This window comes from Watersipora subatra, chromosome 9, assembly GCF_963576615.1.
Source record: "Watersipora subatra chromosome 9, tzWatSuba1.1, whole genome shotgun sequence".
NCBI lineage: Eukaryota > Metazoa > Bryozoa > Gymnolaemata > Cheilostomatida > Watersiporidae > Watersipora > Watersipora subatra.
In genome coordinates this window covers 4,681,528-4,699,270 of record NC_088716.1, presented here as the reverse complement: position 1 = coordinate 4,699,270, position 17,743 = coordinate 4,681,528, and the positions used below count along the sequence as shown (strand labels likewise).

The 17,743-nt window shown below is 32.2% G+C and overlaps 1 protein-coding gene across 1 annotated transcript in view; it reads left to right on the top strand.

The window, feature by feature from the left end:
* LOC137404720 (kinesin-like protein unc-104) overlaps nt 1-13,428 on the top strand; it is a 66,791-nt gene extending 53,363 nt beyond the window's left edge. The window contains 17 exon segments of the mRNA XM_068090953.1: nt 15-213; nt 1,323-1,432; nt 2,362-2,524; nt 4,893-4,975; nt 5,242-5,425; nt 5,676-5,785; nt 6,024-6,195; nt 6,529-6,605; nt 7,347-7,560; nt 8,735-8,838; nt 9,201-9,384; nt 9,984-10,089; nt 11,026-11,296; nt 11,607-11,658; nt 12,524-12,620; nt 12,832-12,908; nt 13,208-13,428. Of these exon segments, the coding sequence (XP_067947054.1) occupies nt 15-213; nt 1,323-1,432; nt 2,362-2,524; nt 4,893-4,975; nt 5,242-5,425; nt 5,676-5,785; nt 6,024-6,195; nt 6,529-6,605; nt 7,347-7,560; nt 8,735-8,838; nt 9,201-9,384; nt 9,984-10,089; nt 11,026-11,296; nt 11,607-11,658; nt 12,524-12,620; nt 12,832-12,908; nt 13,208-13,428 (2,424 nt within the window).
* Nucleotides 13,429-17,743: the final 4,315 nt, after the last annotated feature.

Genomic DNA, 17,743 nt, shown 5'->3' with positions numbered 1-17,743 from the left:
ACTTCATTTTTTAGCCACCAACCAGAGCCAACTGCGAGGATGAATTGAACTACCGCTACAAACTAAATGGAGGCTCAATATCAGATACACAAGAGACAACAACTGCGGTATTTTATGTTGATGGAGTAGAGGGGTATGTGTTTGCTGCCAGAGCTGAAAATAGTGTTGGTCCATCTGGGTTCAGAAGTAAAAGTGGAACATCTGGAGCTCTGAGTAAGTGTAGTAACCAAACAGAAACTCTTGAGACTGAACCTAAGGTTATGCATAACGAGGCTGTGCGGAGCATAATATAAGTAGCTATTGACATCAAATCTAAACATTTCCCTTTTTAGTGACTTACTATTTGTTAAAATTAGTTATAAGTGCAACTAAAGCGTCAAAATTAGTTTAGGAAATGTAGTATTAAAGCTATATAGCTTGTCACTTGCTTTTGTAAAAAATGAACCAACATAAAATATATGTAATTTGCTTGCTGGACTGAAATTGCTAGCATGGTATCAGGTTTCTAGTGGGTTTGATTGGACTTATCTTATAGTAATGACATAGAAGAAGTGCTTTCGATAATGGAATGAATATGGTAAATTTTGTTACACACTGATGCAGATTTAACTCTCACTTGCAAACAAACAGTTTTATGATGTATTTACTTTGTTTATTTTTTAGAACTGGAAGACTTTTCTTGTTACATTTTATGACGCTGCCACAATATTTGTTATATAGCAGTAAAGAAAATGTTCTAAATGACACTGCATCAATTAATTTTAATTGCCACTTATAAAGCTGCAATGGAACAATTTATATTTGCAAACATCTAAGTAAGCTTTGTCATAAATACTGCCATAGAAACAAGCAAACAAGAACAACAGTGCAACTTTCAACATGAAATATTTAATTAGAAACATAAGTCAACATAACCTATCAGAACACCCACACCTACTACTATCCTTCTACCAATTTTATGTTAATCAAATATTTTTCAATGTTTTTAAAATAATTGATCTGCATGTAACAATCAAATTATATTTGTCACTCACCTTATGTGGGTATCTCAGAATTCCAGGCTGAGAACAGTAAAGGGAAGTTCACTGTGTGTAATATGCCATTTTTATAAAACAACACAAGCTTATGCAAAGCTTTTTGAAGTTGCTATACTTCTAAATTCAAGTCAAATAATGTCAACATTCAAATTTTGATCTTCAATTCAGCAATAAGAGCTTTGAAAATGAATTGTAGTTTTAACTCTTAATTGTCCATTTTCTTTTTGCATCTATGTTCTTTAGTTGTTCTCTATTTGCATGCATACTGTATGTTCTTATTTGTAGAGCCACAGTTTGAATCCACCCAACCAACTTTGACTGCTACAAGTCCATATTGTGTCAGGTTCACCAGAGTTGAACCAGAGTTTCCTGGAGGAGCCATCACTCAGTATCAGGTACTCAGCTGCTTTAAACTAAAGGGAGGTCAGAGTTTTTTATCGACGTGGTATAACTCTCATGTCTGAAAATAATTATAGGACCCTGTAACTCGACAAAACTTTACATTAAATTAAGTTGCGAGTGATGATTTTATTGCGCATTAAAATGTTGACCATGCTTTACTTTGAATAATCAAAGTTTTAGGCAAACTAACAAAAAATTAATCTGAAACTCTGAAATAACGCCAAAATTTTTGAATTGAACTGTTTAATTGCAATACCAAGTTAAAATAAAATAGAGGAAAAATGATGCCGAGTTATTATTTTCAAATGCAAGAATGCCTTCATGTGTACATAGAGGTATGAAAGTATATCATGTTTATCCCAAAAAATATCAAGTGATAAGAATAAAAAAAATAACATCCTTGAAAAGGCACTGCTGGTGACCAAATTGCTCTTTTTAGAGGAAATTTTTGAGCTGAGGAAGTTCTAATAAACTCAAAGACTAGTGATCCTGAGAACCAAATTAAAATTTTTTTTAATAATACAAGTGCATTGATAATTGCAATTCATTGATTCTGAAAACTAAGCAAACATAACTATAGTCTTCTCATATCATAGTAGTACATATCATATTATTGCAATACATGAGCATTGTTACACATTCTTTTTGTTAGCATTTGTTATTGATGCTAAAAAGGTATCATATATTCAGCTCTGTTGTAAAACTTTTTAGATTTATTAGTAAATTTCATATGTTATTGCTTACAATAAAATGTATTAAATGCAGTGATTAATACATATGACATGTTTAAAATACTGCTAACTGTGTTTAGTTTTCTCTTATTTAAAACTGGACAGTTCTTTTTTAGCTCTGCTAATGCTGGCAAAGTATTTACTGGTAATATTAGGTATCATTTCACTTAGAGACAATTGAATACTTACAGTATAAATGTAATGATGATGGTAAATGGAAGGATGCTGGCAACTCAGTAGGAAAAACCATATGTGGATATCAACCATACAACAACGCAGAGTGTCAACTCAGAGCAAAAAACACTGCTGGTTTGGGTTATTCTCAGAAGAAGACAACTACAACTCTATGTGCGGGTGAGCAAATTTAGGCTTAGTGAAACTCATGCTTGTTTAAAATATTTTTTAAGCACGTAACATATATACATGTTAGGTACAACCTCACACTCTTGTGCCAATATTGTGTTGATCACGGCTGCAACATTGGTATGTCTGACTTTCTTATTTTAGTTTATACAAGCAAAAAAATTGCTGAACTATTTATTTTGGTACAAAATGGAATAGTCTAGTGATCAGTAATAATACTGATTAATGGAGTAATTCTCAAAACAGTCGACTACACTTCCATATGCAAGTGAAGAAATTGTGAAGTAATAAAAAACATGTGTGAGTAAGAAACTTTTGAAATGGTTTATAGAGTAGATTTAAACCTTACAGTTTCTTTTTGTAACTGTAATCAGCCAAAAAACTTGACTAGTCCAAACAATGCAGTTTTATATCAACTAAATAAATTTACCTAACTCTGGTTAAATGTGAAGTAAACCAAGTAAATTATTATCACTTGTTTCACATGTAGTTCAGAGCCTATGCATTAGTTTTTATCTCAAAGTAAAGTAGAAGTAATAGTTTTTTGCACAAACAATTCATCTAGTAGTTTTTTATGTAGAATTTAAATGTTCATATTCACTTTTCTGTCTGTATTATGTCATTCATTTATTTTAATGTAATGGATAATGTGATAGATAATTCTCAAAATATCTAATGCTTTTCTTTCTATTCAGAGTGAGCAAACTGTATGCAGGATCTTCTGAAAAATTGTAGCTGTATCAAATTAATAGCTATTAATAGAATGAATGAAAATACTAAAACCATATCTACATCTACCTAAATCGGAAATCATCATGGCAAATTTAAATTTTATTGTTCGCGATCTTTTATACTCCTGAAATAAATACGCAGATTCAGAAGGGGTAAGACAGTGAAACACTGTATCAGTCACTTTAAAACATTATTTTTAAAGCTTCAAAGTTTTTTTTACCGTCTAATTTTGCCAATTCGAACCGTTATGCCGGAATAAAAAAAGCTGTCATTCAATTTTTATAGGATCATATTGATTTTTAGAGCTGTCTATAAAATCTAAAAAGTCAATAAAAATTTATTGAACAAGTTTTCTATTGTTTGAAACATGTTTATGACAGTTTATTTGAGCTATATTGGTAGGCAGATTAACTATGTTTTGGTTTGAAGAACGATGCTGGCGAGGGAAAGTTCGAAATTACAGTTTCATGATTTTTACGTTCATAAATGACTGTTATTCATAAAGAATATTTTTTATAACTTTGTATTTCATTTAGCAAAACAGTAATTTTAGTTGAACTACTTATACTTTTAACATTTTATAGTGAAATTCTAAATTTGTTTCAGCAAGTAAAGGCTTCGGAAAATCAAAAATTTTATAGCATTTTCTTCATTGAAACAAAACACATGTCTTTCTTTTATTTTAAGTAGTGTGGAGTCTTCGTCTGAATTTTATACCACTTGAAAAGGGAGACTTGGCTGGTTGTTTTAAAAAGTTGAATGAGTAATTTATCTCAATTTAGTTTTTGTAGTAGAATACTAAATTATAGCATTTTTCTGAGAAAGGACTGGTATCCAAGTAGATCGCATAAAATTTAGTCCGTTGCAAATATTAGTCTACTAGCCAAATTCATGGCATTGCTTGGTTAATAAATTTAATTTATCCAATTAATTTGATTAACTTAACTCATGAGCTAGAAGTCTACATCTCTACCTCAACAGTATTCATGTTCGATGCCAGTTTCATGGCATAACAATCAAATAAGTTAATAATTAGAGGCGATGTAGGTGTGAGTAACTTCAAATGATTCAAGCGTGAGTATTTTACCTGATGTAATGAATGTCATCGCAATGATTTTGGCTACAGTCAGATGAGCAATCTTAGTATAGTGGTTTATAGTTCCGATTTTCATACATAGAGGTTTAAATGGTCAAACCATCTATGAAGCAGACTTTCCATTGCTATATTTTAATCAGTGTAACTGAACACATAGACAGACAGATGAGCAAACATAAGACGAACATAGATGTTTATAGTTTATTTATGTTTATAGGTTATGGCTATAAAATGGCCAGTGTTGCACGGATAACAATCAAGTATTTACGTTTCAGTTTATTTCTGTGTAATTAACTGCCTAGTTCAGCTTTATATTGGGTGCAAGTCTTGCTGCTTATGTTTATATGAATTCAAGTATTTTTTTGACAACAATTTTAGTCTAAAGCTTGCACCATGCTAGCTAGAGGTTTTAGCACAAAGTCATGAAAAAATGACATGTGTATTGCTAAGTGCTCAAATTATTCCATAATACAGCCAGTTAATTAGTGTAGTGTATTGTACATTGAGCATCTAACAGGTAATATTTGACAGCTCCTGCTTTTACTGCGACTCCCACAGTGGTAGAAGATTATGACTCTGACAGAAAGAGAAGAAAAATTACTATCACTGTCAAGGTGAGATAACTCACGTACCAAGTTAATTTTAGAGTGGTGATACAACTTAAGTAAAAATGAAATTATAAATCTTTTAATTGTTTTGAAATTTTGGTGCAATAACATTCAGCATAACGAACTATACATTAATTGCGTTGTATCCGCTTTTGTGTTATCAAACTGAATAGAAGAGAACTTCAAAAGTCATAACTATTTACAAAGTAAAGTAGCCTGTATATGTTTTTAACTAAAGGATTGTTACTAATAACTTATTTTGATTATTTCAGAATGTTCAAGCGCACTGTGCTTCTATAAATTCTCTGCAGTATAAAATTCCTGACGAGAGTTATTCTACAAACAACGTTATTAGAGACCTCAATGCTCTGACTGACTATAATATTACTATCAAAGCTACTAACGACGAACTCTTCAGTAGTGAATATTACATATCTGTGATAACAGGAGAACTTGGTAAGTAATAAAAGTAAATGTATTTATGCTGAATGCAGTATTTAAACTACTCATATATTACATGTTCGCAATCAGACATGGAAATAATTCAAAACACTGAAAGCACAGAAAGTTTACAGAAAACCTTCATATCGTTATCTACTTTTTTTCTGTATAAAATATTAGTGTAATTGTCTATGAAACAAATTATATGTTAACATGAACAGCTTGGCTTTGATTTTGATATAATTTGAAAATTCATTGATTAAAGAGCCATGGAATGCACCAGTCATTACAGACAAATACTCTCCTAATAAGAGCTGTGTAATAATTGAGTGGGACGAGCCTCTGCAACCAAATGGAGTCATTACCAAGTATGAAGTAAGTCTACAATTTTCCTTAATAGTGGTTACTGGATTTTTTTTAATCAGAAATCAGACAAATTTAAGATGCTGCAATCCATTATTTGTCAATGGTTACACAAATTGATAGAGCACATTCTTTACCAATTTCATTACTAACGTTACATGGAATTACTACTAAAGTTTTATGTAGCTTTGATACAATAACTGCAAATGTGGAATCAGTTATGGAAAGTTCTTAGAATATGCATTTGCAGCATAAATGTGCAAAACAAGGTGAATCATATTCAGACTGGACAGCTACTACAGATAAATCTTTAAGAGATTGCAGATATAAACCAGGAAACCGTGTCAACTGCAGTCTGCGAGCAGCTACTAAAATTGGTCCTGGTCCAGCTGAAGAACTTATTATACACGTCACATGTGATAGTAAGCAATTTTCATTTGACATAACCATTAGACACATTGAGTTTGTTGGTAAAAAAGATGTTGAGTTGACTAATGTGTAATTTTTCAATCTTGGCATTACAAATCCTTATTTGATTACAAAACTAACTGCCAGCTGAACAAATTGTTAGTAACCCTAGTAATACACTATTGACTAGTATGTTGATTGCTTGCTGCAACAACATCTACTTGCTGAGACATGCTTTTAAGTAAATAATATTATATTCATTATTTAACATGTAAATAGCTTTGGTTTCCCTAGTGGTTCTTTGGCCAATATGTGATTATTGCAAGTTAGTATTTACTTTTTACCAGATCCGTCTCTTCCAGTCTTCTCTCTAAATTCTAATGGAACTTCAGATGACACAGTGACAATCAATATCTATCTGGAAGTAAGGAGTTTTAAGTATATATTGTTAGTATTTCTAGTGCAACAGCGATACTGGAAACTATCAAGTGATTGATCAGATATGAATTATCATTGATAGTTTTACCTGAAATTTTAGTTTTTTTTCTATAAACTTTTGTGTTTATTTTGTTTTTTAATGCAATTTCATTACAAGAACTACAAAGTGAACGATTATGTGATGTATCGTTAATAGTTAACCAGTCATTTTTAGCTATAACAAGCAAAATCAAAATGATAAATGCTCTCTTTTAGTGGTAGCTGTCATTCAACTTCCTTTTATTGCGCATGATGACAAAAATTATTTTACATTTTTTCTAGTGTTATACTTCAACGGTTTTATTCCTTTTTATTAAAGTGGTAATGTACAAACACGATGTGTCAAATCGAGAGTTTCTATTTAGTATATTGAAGCAAGAAAAGCTCTGTAAATAAGTAAGAAAACTAAAATGAGGGTATTGATATTGTTAGCACAGAGGTTAATAGGTGGGGTGAGAGTTGTGATTTTAATGAAACATTTTCAGTACCGTCTTTAAACCAACTGTAATGTTATTGTGCGTTTCATATCATACTTTATTACACTCTGATTGGCCTTTTGGATAGCTCAAGAATGGTCTCTTTCAGATATGCCACTTAGCATAATTTCTTGCACCTTGCAAAGTTTTTTTGTTTCTATTTAACAGGGTTAAATAATTTATGATAGCCACTCTTTATGTGATTTTGTCAGGAATCTCAGCACAAATGTCAATACATTCGGTCTTATTCAATCACCATCACAGACACTGAAGAACACCTGTTTTTCGCTGTCAGCAATGCCTCTGCTGGTAGTATCATGGTGCCAGGTGCTCTCGCATTTACAATCTACTCTGTCTCTATTCAAGCAACTAACAATGCAAATATGAGCAGTAATACAGAGAAGTTTATCATCACTGCTGAAACCAGTAGGTGTTACTATTACAATAATATTTGAAATTAATGTCCAAGTTTTGATTATATTGCCTAAGACTGTTAAATGTAGAGAAACCTTTCTGACAAATAAAATCACAGGCTGACTCCGCAGTCAATCACATTAAATGGCCTGTTATGTTGTTAATGTCCTATTAGTTGTATGTATACAACTAATAGGAACTAGGGTTTAATTCCCTTTACCAAAAAATTTGAAATATATATTACCAAATACGCACATTATTGATGAAACAGTATTTAATTAACATGAGCATATTTTGCAACAACCACAATCCATTTATTGGGATAAATGTTTTTGCATTTAACAACGATTAAAAAGGCTGAAACAGATAACTAGAAAAAGTTTGGAAACGGGTAACATAAATATCCTAATGCTGATTTCTTATAGTGAGCTTTCTGAGTTTTCTATAAGTGGTAATTATTATACACTGTTGCATATTTTCCTATGCAAACTGTAACTGTTTCTTTCAGAGCTTACAATTTTTCATTAAAGTCTATTGACAACCCATTTTGAATAACTAACTAGTATTTGGTTAAATTGTACACTTCATTGGACTTATAAATTTAAAAGTTTTGGTTAGCCACAGTTAAATGGATTAGAAAATTAGTTAAATTAGGTGAAGTTTCACTTTTGTTGTGTTTATGACCTTTTTAGCATAAATAATATACATGTATTTATAACCTAAAGAATAAAATAACTGATAATATAAAAAATTATGAAGTAAAAAAACTGCCAAAGAATCAGTTGTTTTTATACAAATTTATATTTGCTTTGTTGCACTTCCTCAAAAATTAATACATTTTCTGCATATATAGAAATAAATACCAAGCCATGGGTAAGCCTATGGTGATTTTTAGGAAGATTAAATTATGCTTAATTAAAAACTGTTAAGATAACACTGAACCAATTTTCTCAAAAATAATTGCATCTGTTCTTTGCATAAAAGTTTATATACATATAGTTAAATGCTTTTGATATAAACATTCACTCGCTTTTTGTTGCTTAAATATACAAACTTTGCAAAATAAGAAATTTTTGTTAATAGCTGAAATTGTTACATCTGGCAGCAAGTGCATGATTAAACTGTGTTGTTTTTAATTTTTTTTAACAAAAACATTACACATACATGTAATGATGTATACTCCTAGAGGCACCAGAGGAACCAATCATTGTGCTACTATCCAATGCAAGCTGTGTTACAGTCATCTTATATAAACCAGAGATTCCCAATGGAGTGATTCAGAGTTACATGGTAAGAGAGACTAAACTGCCTATTAAATAGGAGACTATTATGATATTGCTTATTAAATTGAAAACGTGAAAGCAAACTTTGCTGGTAGTTGCATGTAAACCTTTTGCTCTCTCTTTGGCTGTTTATAATTATAAAAATTATGTGATTCATTTTTACTGAGAATAAATTTTTTCTATACTTTTGGTTGAGATCTTAGGCAGTTATATAAAAATCATTATTATTTCAGAAATTAGTGGTATGCTTTTTTGAATACTAAAATTATTTTCATATTTTCAAACCAAATAAGTTAGTTATCTAACTAACTTGTTGATAGCGTACACCTTTTATTCTGTTAAATTATCTTTTCAAATTTGTTGCTATAGGTAAGGTGTACTCACTCAGAGTCGGTTGCAATTGCTACTGAAGTTCAAGCTGATATGAATGAAACTGCTAAAATAAGCTTTTGTGGGATTCCTTCAGCCACTGCTGTTGAATGTAGTACTTCAGCAACCAACTCTATTGGACAAGGAATTGTGTCACAAAACAGAGTTTATTCACAGCTGACCGGTTAGTATTTTGACAGCGCTCAGAAATTGGGTCACAGACAGCTGTGAGCAAACTTTAACAAAATATTTGTGATGTCGCTTTTACCAGCTCCACACGCAAAAAGAACTAAGTGAACTTTGAGTTTAACTCATGAATGTTTAACGCACCTATGATCACAGACTAAGACATTCAATAGTTTAAAAGCAATGCAAATAGGTTCTGCTCCTTCTTCCTCGCTTTTTATGTGAATTTTTGCTAGGAGCCCTGTTTCTTTCTGCATGACTCTAGCCGAGCTGACCCAAGCGGCCTTGAGTTGGGCCTAGTAGGTCTAAACTGAGTGAGGGTACCTACCTTCACACTTTGTTAAATTTAGTTTCTATCACATTAATCATGACTGCTATGAGCTTTGCCTATATCTATACTCACATGTTTATATGATAGAAATGTAAATACACCTTGTATAACACTATCATGTGTTGACTGACACAAAACATTGCGAGAAAATTTATTTTTTTGCACTCTGGAACTATAGACGTTTAATGTAAATCCAAAACAATTAACCCAGCTAAACGTCATCGTTATACTCTATAAATTCTTTTAAAGTTTTGCCCTTTTTGCAGTAACAAACTCTCAAGAGTCCGGTATAGAGTTAATTGCAGGAACCAGCAAAGGAATATCTTTGACAGTCAAAATTAAGAAAATGAGTATAGAACGTGGTATTATTGGGTAAGTTGTGATTGAAGTACTATTTACTCTATTATCTAGAGTTAGCAATTAAAACTTAGTTTTAAATTTAAAACAGCTTTTTTGCACCTCAGAACTGGATACCGTATTTGTCAGTTTGCGTTCAGATGCATTTTCCAATGTTGGAAGCTGCACCAAAATAAAGACATAAAGCGTCAATAAAGTTTCATCCTTTTATTGGGTTGTTCATGGCAACCCCTCTTAATCTAGTCTGTTTTAACTAACAATCCAATTAGAACTAAGAAAAAGTGAGTTTTTAATGCAGAGAATAAAAGTGAAAACTAAATCCTACCTATTTCAATAAGCTAAGTTTGATATCATGAACTCTTTGTTAAAATATGGAATACATGTAACAAGTGGGTCATTTTGGTAACATTCTTTACTAAGTGACTTGTAAACCTATGGCCCATCAACATGCCAACTGAAAGGTTTCTAGCAAAAAGCAGGTTCATTCCGTTAAAACGCTTTGTTGGGAGTGCGTAATCATACATGAACTGTGGTCATGCGCAGATTTTGTTTTTACTATTATGAGAGTCACGTTTGTCTGACTTGCCATTTATTTGTCTGGATACAGTTTTAGAAAAAAAGAAAAGTTCTCTTTTAATAAGACTCAAACTTGAGGCAGAAACTCAAACTCGAGGCTACTAAGGTATTTATGTGTACGCAACATAGACAGGGACTCAGTTTATTTTGAAACATGAAAACAAAATAGTAGCAAATGGTGCAGCGTGAATGTAATGCTATATTTTATTCTAAAAAAATTAATTTTAGAAAAATTTATATCAATGGCAAACAGAACTTCTAATCACTCTTTTTTGCATTGTTGTTCCTATCTCTTGTCAGTTGTCTAAGTATTACATTTAAAGATGAACTTTTAATTTTAAGCTAGATACCAGACTTGTCCTATATTAATTTTAGGTCATACCTCGTAATGTTAGCTAAACAGCCTAAAGATCGAAGAAAAAGAGACACAAGGAATTGTGGGTGCACCAAGGAGTCAGCAGGCAACAGCTACAGAAAGTCAGCTGAGTGTTACTGCTACACTACTGCCGAACTATCCGCTGATAAAATTAGAGACAAATACGTATTCACAATTGGGGACCAAAGGAAATACGGAGAGTTTAACAATGGAGAGCTTGAAAAGGAAGCACAATACCTGATATACATAGCTGTCAAGGTAGAGACTGATGTGAGTTAAATGAAACTTTGATAATGAACTTTTGCAAATACCGTGAATAAGAACCAGGGTTCTATTCTTTGCGTTCAGCTTTCATGTTGACATGGATAATTTCAATCAATATTTTTTGTTGACAATTACTAATAGTTGGCTCATCAACTTTGCATTTCTAAAGTAATGTGATGTAACAAGCTAAACGAAACCGCTAGAAGTCTAAAGCTGTAATGTATTTTACGCCTTTCATTTTTTGAAGAATGTAAAATCTCCATTGGTACTGATGACTTTTTATGATTTTGGGACTAATTGCAACATTTTATTTCAGGAAGGAGTTGACCCACTTATAAAGCTTCATCCTGACTACATCACCGCAACAGGTTAGTAACGTTAGTAAAATTGTGTATTTGATAGGGATATTGGTCACAAGTTCATCTTAAATAGTGTAATCATTCACTTAGAATCAAAGTCTCTCACGAGCTTTAATTTCTCTTAATTTAACCCCACTAACTTTTTAGCTCCTAAAAGTGACCGCTCAGGTGGAGTCATAGCAGGAGCAATACTAGGTGTAGCAGAATGTAGCAATAACTGCTACATTCTGAGCATTGGACATTTTTTCTTGCAAAGACTTCAACTATTTTATACAACAATTATTAACCAGGTTATACAGTGAATTTTAGGATTTTGAGTATTCTATGGTAACAACTAATAACTGCTAATTGTTTTAGTTCCCAATGAACTTCTGATTGGCTGTTACAATTTTTGGAAGTAAGCTAACTAAATGTAAAAACTGGTTAACATATCAGCTGCAGTACCCCTAATGTTAGTTTGCGCAGCAAATCTCCTGCATTATTATACAATTTTATGGTTGCATTAACCTGCATGACTGATTCTCACAGAAAAAGTCAGCTTGCCATGCCATTTTTAAAATGCTACTCTTACTGATGTAGTAAAATTTAGGAGGGTTTTGCCAGCACCCGTCTAAAAGTGGAACAGCCAGAACTATTTTGTTGACAACAGTAACTAAACTGAACACAATGAACAAAATCAAATATGGTGAACTAAGCACTATTTTATGCTACGTGTTCTAACTTGCTTTTTGAGGAGCTTCAGGTTCTGGTAATTGCACTCACACCTGTCTGTGTTGGCGTACTTAACTTGTAAACATCAATACTTGTTTTTTGTATTATCATATATATATAGCCCCAAAACTATATATATCAACTTGTTTTATTTTATTTTTAGCACCTAAGCAAGATATTGCTGGAGTTATAGGAGGAGCTGTAGGTGGTGGCCTCGTTCTAGCACTTTTGGTTGCTTTGCTACTCTTCTTAGTCAGGAGGTAGGCAACTATATTTATGTTACCATAGAATGCTCACTCATATTAATTTTCTATTTTAACATTGTCTGAGGTAGAAAGAAATATTTTTGGAGTGAACTAGAGTCACATAAATGGACTGTAATCTTTTTTTAATGTAGCAGTCTCTTTCCATTCATGACACTATTGTTAATTAGTCTGCAAATACAACTTTATTAGGATTTTAACTTTGTAGGAAGTTCATGAAAATGAAAGAATCTGACTTCAGACAGAGTGCACAACCTAACATTTCAACTATGAATGAACTTTCAGGTAATTAGAGAGCTGTTCTTATGGTGCTCTGTGGATATCAACTATAATTTGCTGGTAACGGCAAGACAACCATTATACCCACCTCTAGAATGATTTGTGCTATTTTAAACAATAATATAAGCATTCACTATTCTTGTGTTATTTAGAAGGCTCAAAGATTTATCTGAGAAGCTGATCAGACATTTACCACAGATGAACCAGTAATATACCAAAATAAATTTTTTACATTTATATTGCTTTATGTCATGCATTTAAAGTTGAGAAGCTACTAATTTACAAAAGTACAATTGCATCTGTAGATATTGATTCAAACAGCAACACATATGAGGAGGTTGCCGATAACAGTAAAAACAGTGGGGATGCCCATATCTATGACACGGCTGATAGTAATTCTGCGTATGAGATACCAAACAGATCATCTGCAGCTCATGAGTATGAGGTGGCACAGACAGATGTCTCTCCTGTGAAAGACCTATCTGAAGGCATCTCTCTTTTTTACGTTAATGTAAGGAAGAAGTGACTACCAAAAAGGCTTTATATTTAGAATTTTTGAGCACTTTCCAAAAATAACAAGATAGCTGGAAATCAGTTTTTACTGCTCAAAACAATGTAGCAATATTTGGTACACTAATTTTCTTAAGTCATAAATCAATTGTTTCACCTGTTCATGTATAATTGATATCCAATTTATAGCTTATAACCCACAAGTGCTTAACTAGTGTAACTAATAAAATTCCTTTTGGTTTTGAGTACAGTAATGCAAACTACTGTATATGAACCATTTAATTACTACATGTTATAAATTTTAAACACTGTATGATCATATGAGTTGTAACAGTTTTTATTACCTATATTCCACTGTTAGATTTACTGAATCTGTTTATTGGGTGTGAGTCATTTTTAAAAATAACAAAAGTTTAAATTATCACCAATTTTTTGCAGGTCGGATTTCAAAGTTTAAATGATGAAGTATGATTTGAGAAGTGTTGAAAGAAGAACTGGACCACGACATAAACAAAATTGAGCTGTGCAAAAACATTATTCTTCTGTTTTTTTTTAAGCCGGTTTGAATCAAAGCCTTTGAACAAAAAATATAGACCTGATCTTATTATCCTGCACTAAACTATTACTCACGTTTTTCAGGTAAATTCATTCCATTTTCAGCAAAACAGACATAAATATCTTTGACAGGACTGTTTGGTGGTACTTTTACTATTTACTATGTTTCACTCACATCCACTATATTTAAAGTTTTAAGGTTTTGTGTAGCAAGTTTGAATTTTTTTTAGCTGATCCAGCATTTGCAAAAGGGTCTTAATACTTTGGTTTCTATTTCGTTTTCTAAAATTTATAAAAATTGTCGCATATAATTTAGTGTTTCTTTTGTCACAATAGTTATGATTTTTTTCCAAATATCAGCGTTCAATGATTCTGTTAAAAGTATTCCATAGCCCTGAATATAGTAATAATCATTGACAGCTTTTCTTTGCTGGCATTATTTGTTTATTTTGCAATGTTATTTGGTAAAGAGGATTTTTTCTATATAAAAGTGACATATTTAACTTCAACCATTTTTTTAATAAACTTACTACTGTCAATAAAACTTCTAATATATTATATATTAAAATAAATAATTATCTTTTAAATCTTGGAAGATTTTCAACGCCACAATCAGCTTATATTTCTGCTTGTTTTATAAAATACATTACACCTTTAGCTGTTTAATAATAACACATAAATTTCTGTTAGGCTGCTGAGCGTATAAGTAAAATATTGGAAAATAATTTAAAAGTATCTTCCTCGAGTGTTGAAAACATTAGGTTTCCAACAATCTATCACAGCGGCCAAAAAACCTTTGAACAACAGGTGTACGTACCGTATACATACGTATTGAATGTTGGTCCATATAATTCAAATGAGCTCATAGTAGAATTTGGTTGATCACTGAAAAAAAACATTTAAATGTTTTAATAGGACACGACGATTTGGATACTTTATTAACTTAACTCATAATTAATCACTGCTAACACTTTTAAAGGCTACTTATTGTTTTCCTATGTTCAATGGTTACACTAGAATAATGTGTTTTTTTTAATACTGGCAAAAACAATAGTTGTCAGTTCATAATGTTGATTACATTCAAATAATCCTGTGTATTATACCCTTAATTCATGCATGTGTTTATTGTTGAGTTAACATATCTTGTACCACAATTTAAATTATCGTGATAAGATCTTTTCAGAAATATTATTTGGTGGATTACTTCATAGACAAAATCATGAAACACTTTTGTGTGAAAAACGTTTTTGTGTATTCCTCAGTTTTTTGTTTCTGGTTTGAGTGACATTTTTTTTCTTTTGTGAATAAAGTTATTAACCAAATCAATGGCTTTCTTTAGCAGGTATACTGGTTATGAGCTGATAGATTACTGCAGTCTGGAATCCTACAGAACTATGAAATTGTGCTTCACAAGTTAGTTTTACACTCAGAATAATCAAAAGTCGCAAGTGAAAATATGAAGATTTTGACCCTATCAACCCTCTAGAATAAGTACACACTGAGTTTGCAAATACAGTATTGCCAACTTTTTGTGAAGAACTTGAACGGACCAAAAATTTCATAGATGAAAACTACAGCATGTTATTTCTAGAGATGCCCGATTCTAATTTCACCAGCCGATTCAGATACCGATCTGATACACCGATTCCCATTGAAAAATAATCTGATTCAGATACCGATTCAGATCTTTGGTGTTGCATATATAATTGTTAACTTTATCGTGCGAATATAATGCAAATAAAATATAAACATTGGTGTATTTGCTTGTATTCATGGAATAAAGATATACATGTATATATAGTCACATGATGACATACCGTGCATGTAGTAGCAAAACAGTCCATGTTTCTTGTAATCTGCTATTAATAATGGTAATTACTGTTAGTGGTGCAGCTTTCTCTTTGATAATGAAGTCTCGCTTCTACTGCTGAACAAGTTGCTGCGCCTGTACAAGTCTGGAGGAAATAAATACTTCTCTTAATTACCGTTAGTGATGCAGTTATCTCAATGAGAGATCTTCATCTTCCATCACTATCGATGTAGCCAAGCAAACTGAAGAAAGACTCGCTTGCCACAAATTATGGAGAACAGGCAAAATACCGATAGGCCACTGAGGTTATTTTATGCAATGTTACAATACATCATATCATCAGGATCAAGGGAAATAAATAACTTTATGCATTGAATGCTCAAATTACTCTTGTAATGCTAGTACATAGAGATATTACACAACAGTATTGTTTCTCATCATTGTGCTTTTGTTTGTGAATGGCTGCATTAAATCATATTGCTGTAATTGGGAAATAACCCACTCGGTATTTTCGTCCTAACTAAAGCCAAAAGATTCCTCAGATGTGTTGATGTTTGGTAGGCTATAGATATGAAATAGACTATGTGACAGGCCCGGAAGTTATTAGGTATAAATAAGAAATTGCAGTTGATGATGTTTTATTAGGGTAACAGGCTGAAAAACGTTTTTCTGCTAAATAGTTAATCTATAAAAAGTATCTGAAGTTTCCCACTTTTTTAGAAAAGATCAGCCGATACCAATTCAGATACTCACACCCGTATCGGCACCGATACCGATTCCGATACTAAAATCGGGGCAACTCTAGTTATTTCGTTATATTCTTTGTTCTAAGGACAAAGCTCACGCAGTGCTGGAGCAGTTCTTAGCAAACTTGGCACCAATACAGGCAAAAGACCAAATCCACAGCTACAACATTGGCGAGTACACAAGCAGACACTTTTAAAACAATCTTGGCATCGTTTAAATAAAATACACATGCACAGCATTACACACAGCCTATCAAAATAGTGAGGGCGGTGCTCATGGCACAGTACGCTTTTTGTAATGTGCTGCCTATTAGCTGACTCAAAGCTTGATAGTCTTTTTGGATTTTTGTGACGCAGCAAGGTCAGTATATCTATGAATGTAGCTATCAGTACCGCACAAAATCTACCACTTTCGAATTGTTCAAGAACTTTGAACCAAATATGAGCAAGATTCATGTTTTTGGCTAACCATGTATTTATTATGATAAATCACATGGGTAAAAATTTAATGCTTGATGAGTTACCAGCTTTTTATCTGGCTCAAAAATTAAAAATCACAGCCAATATGTTCTTAATCTAAACCACACTAATGTGATTACATACTGTAATATGTTAGTAGACATGTCAGCAAGCTTACAAATTACCACATTGGATAATCAAAACTCAAGCTTACCTAAATGACATTATCCTTTTTACTGACATACAACTGCTCACATAAATTTATTAACAAAGCTCACTAACATGTTAATCGCAAATAATGAGGCCATAACCGATAAACACACTGACCAATGGAAAGCAACCAATAGAAAAAACCTTTGGACTCCACAAAACTCCCGAAGAAATGGTTTGGGACTAAGCGATAGAGACAAGATCCAATAGAATAGGTCACACTGTGCAAGATCTTTAAAGCAAATGCATATCATTGACTATGAAAAATCCTTTGCACCCATAGCTTGATTTACTAATACTCCTGCTTCATTATAATAGGCTACAAAAAGAACGTCATTTTGCAGCAAACTTTGCAGTAAAATGAGAGTATTTTAATGCAGTTATCAATAAAGAATTATAATAGGACAACCAAATGGCTACAAAAACTAACCAAGTGGTGAAATCTTTACGCGCAACAAAAAATTGCCATATGGACTGAAACAAAGCACCCATCGGTCATACAAAACTTTAATCAAATTTCTCAAACCAAACAAATTTAAGGCTAACATTCA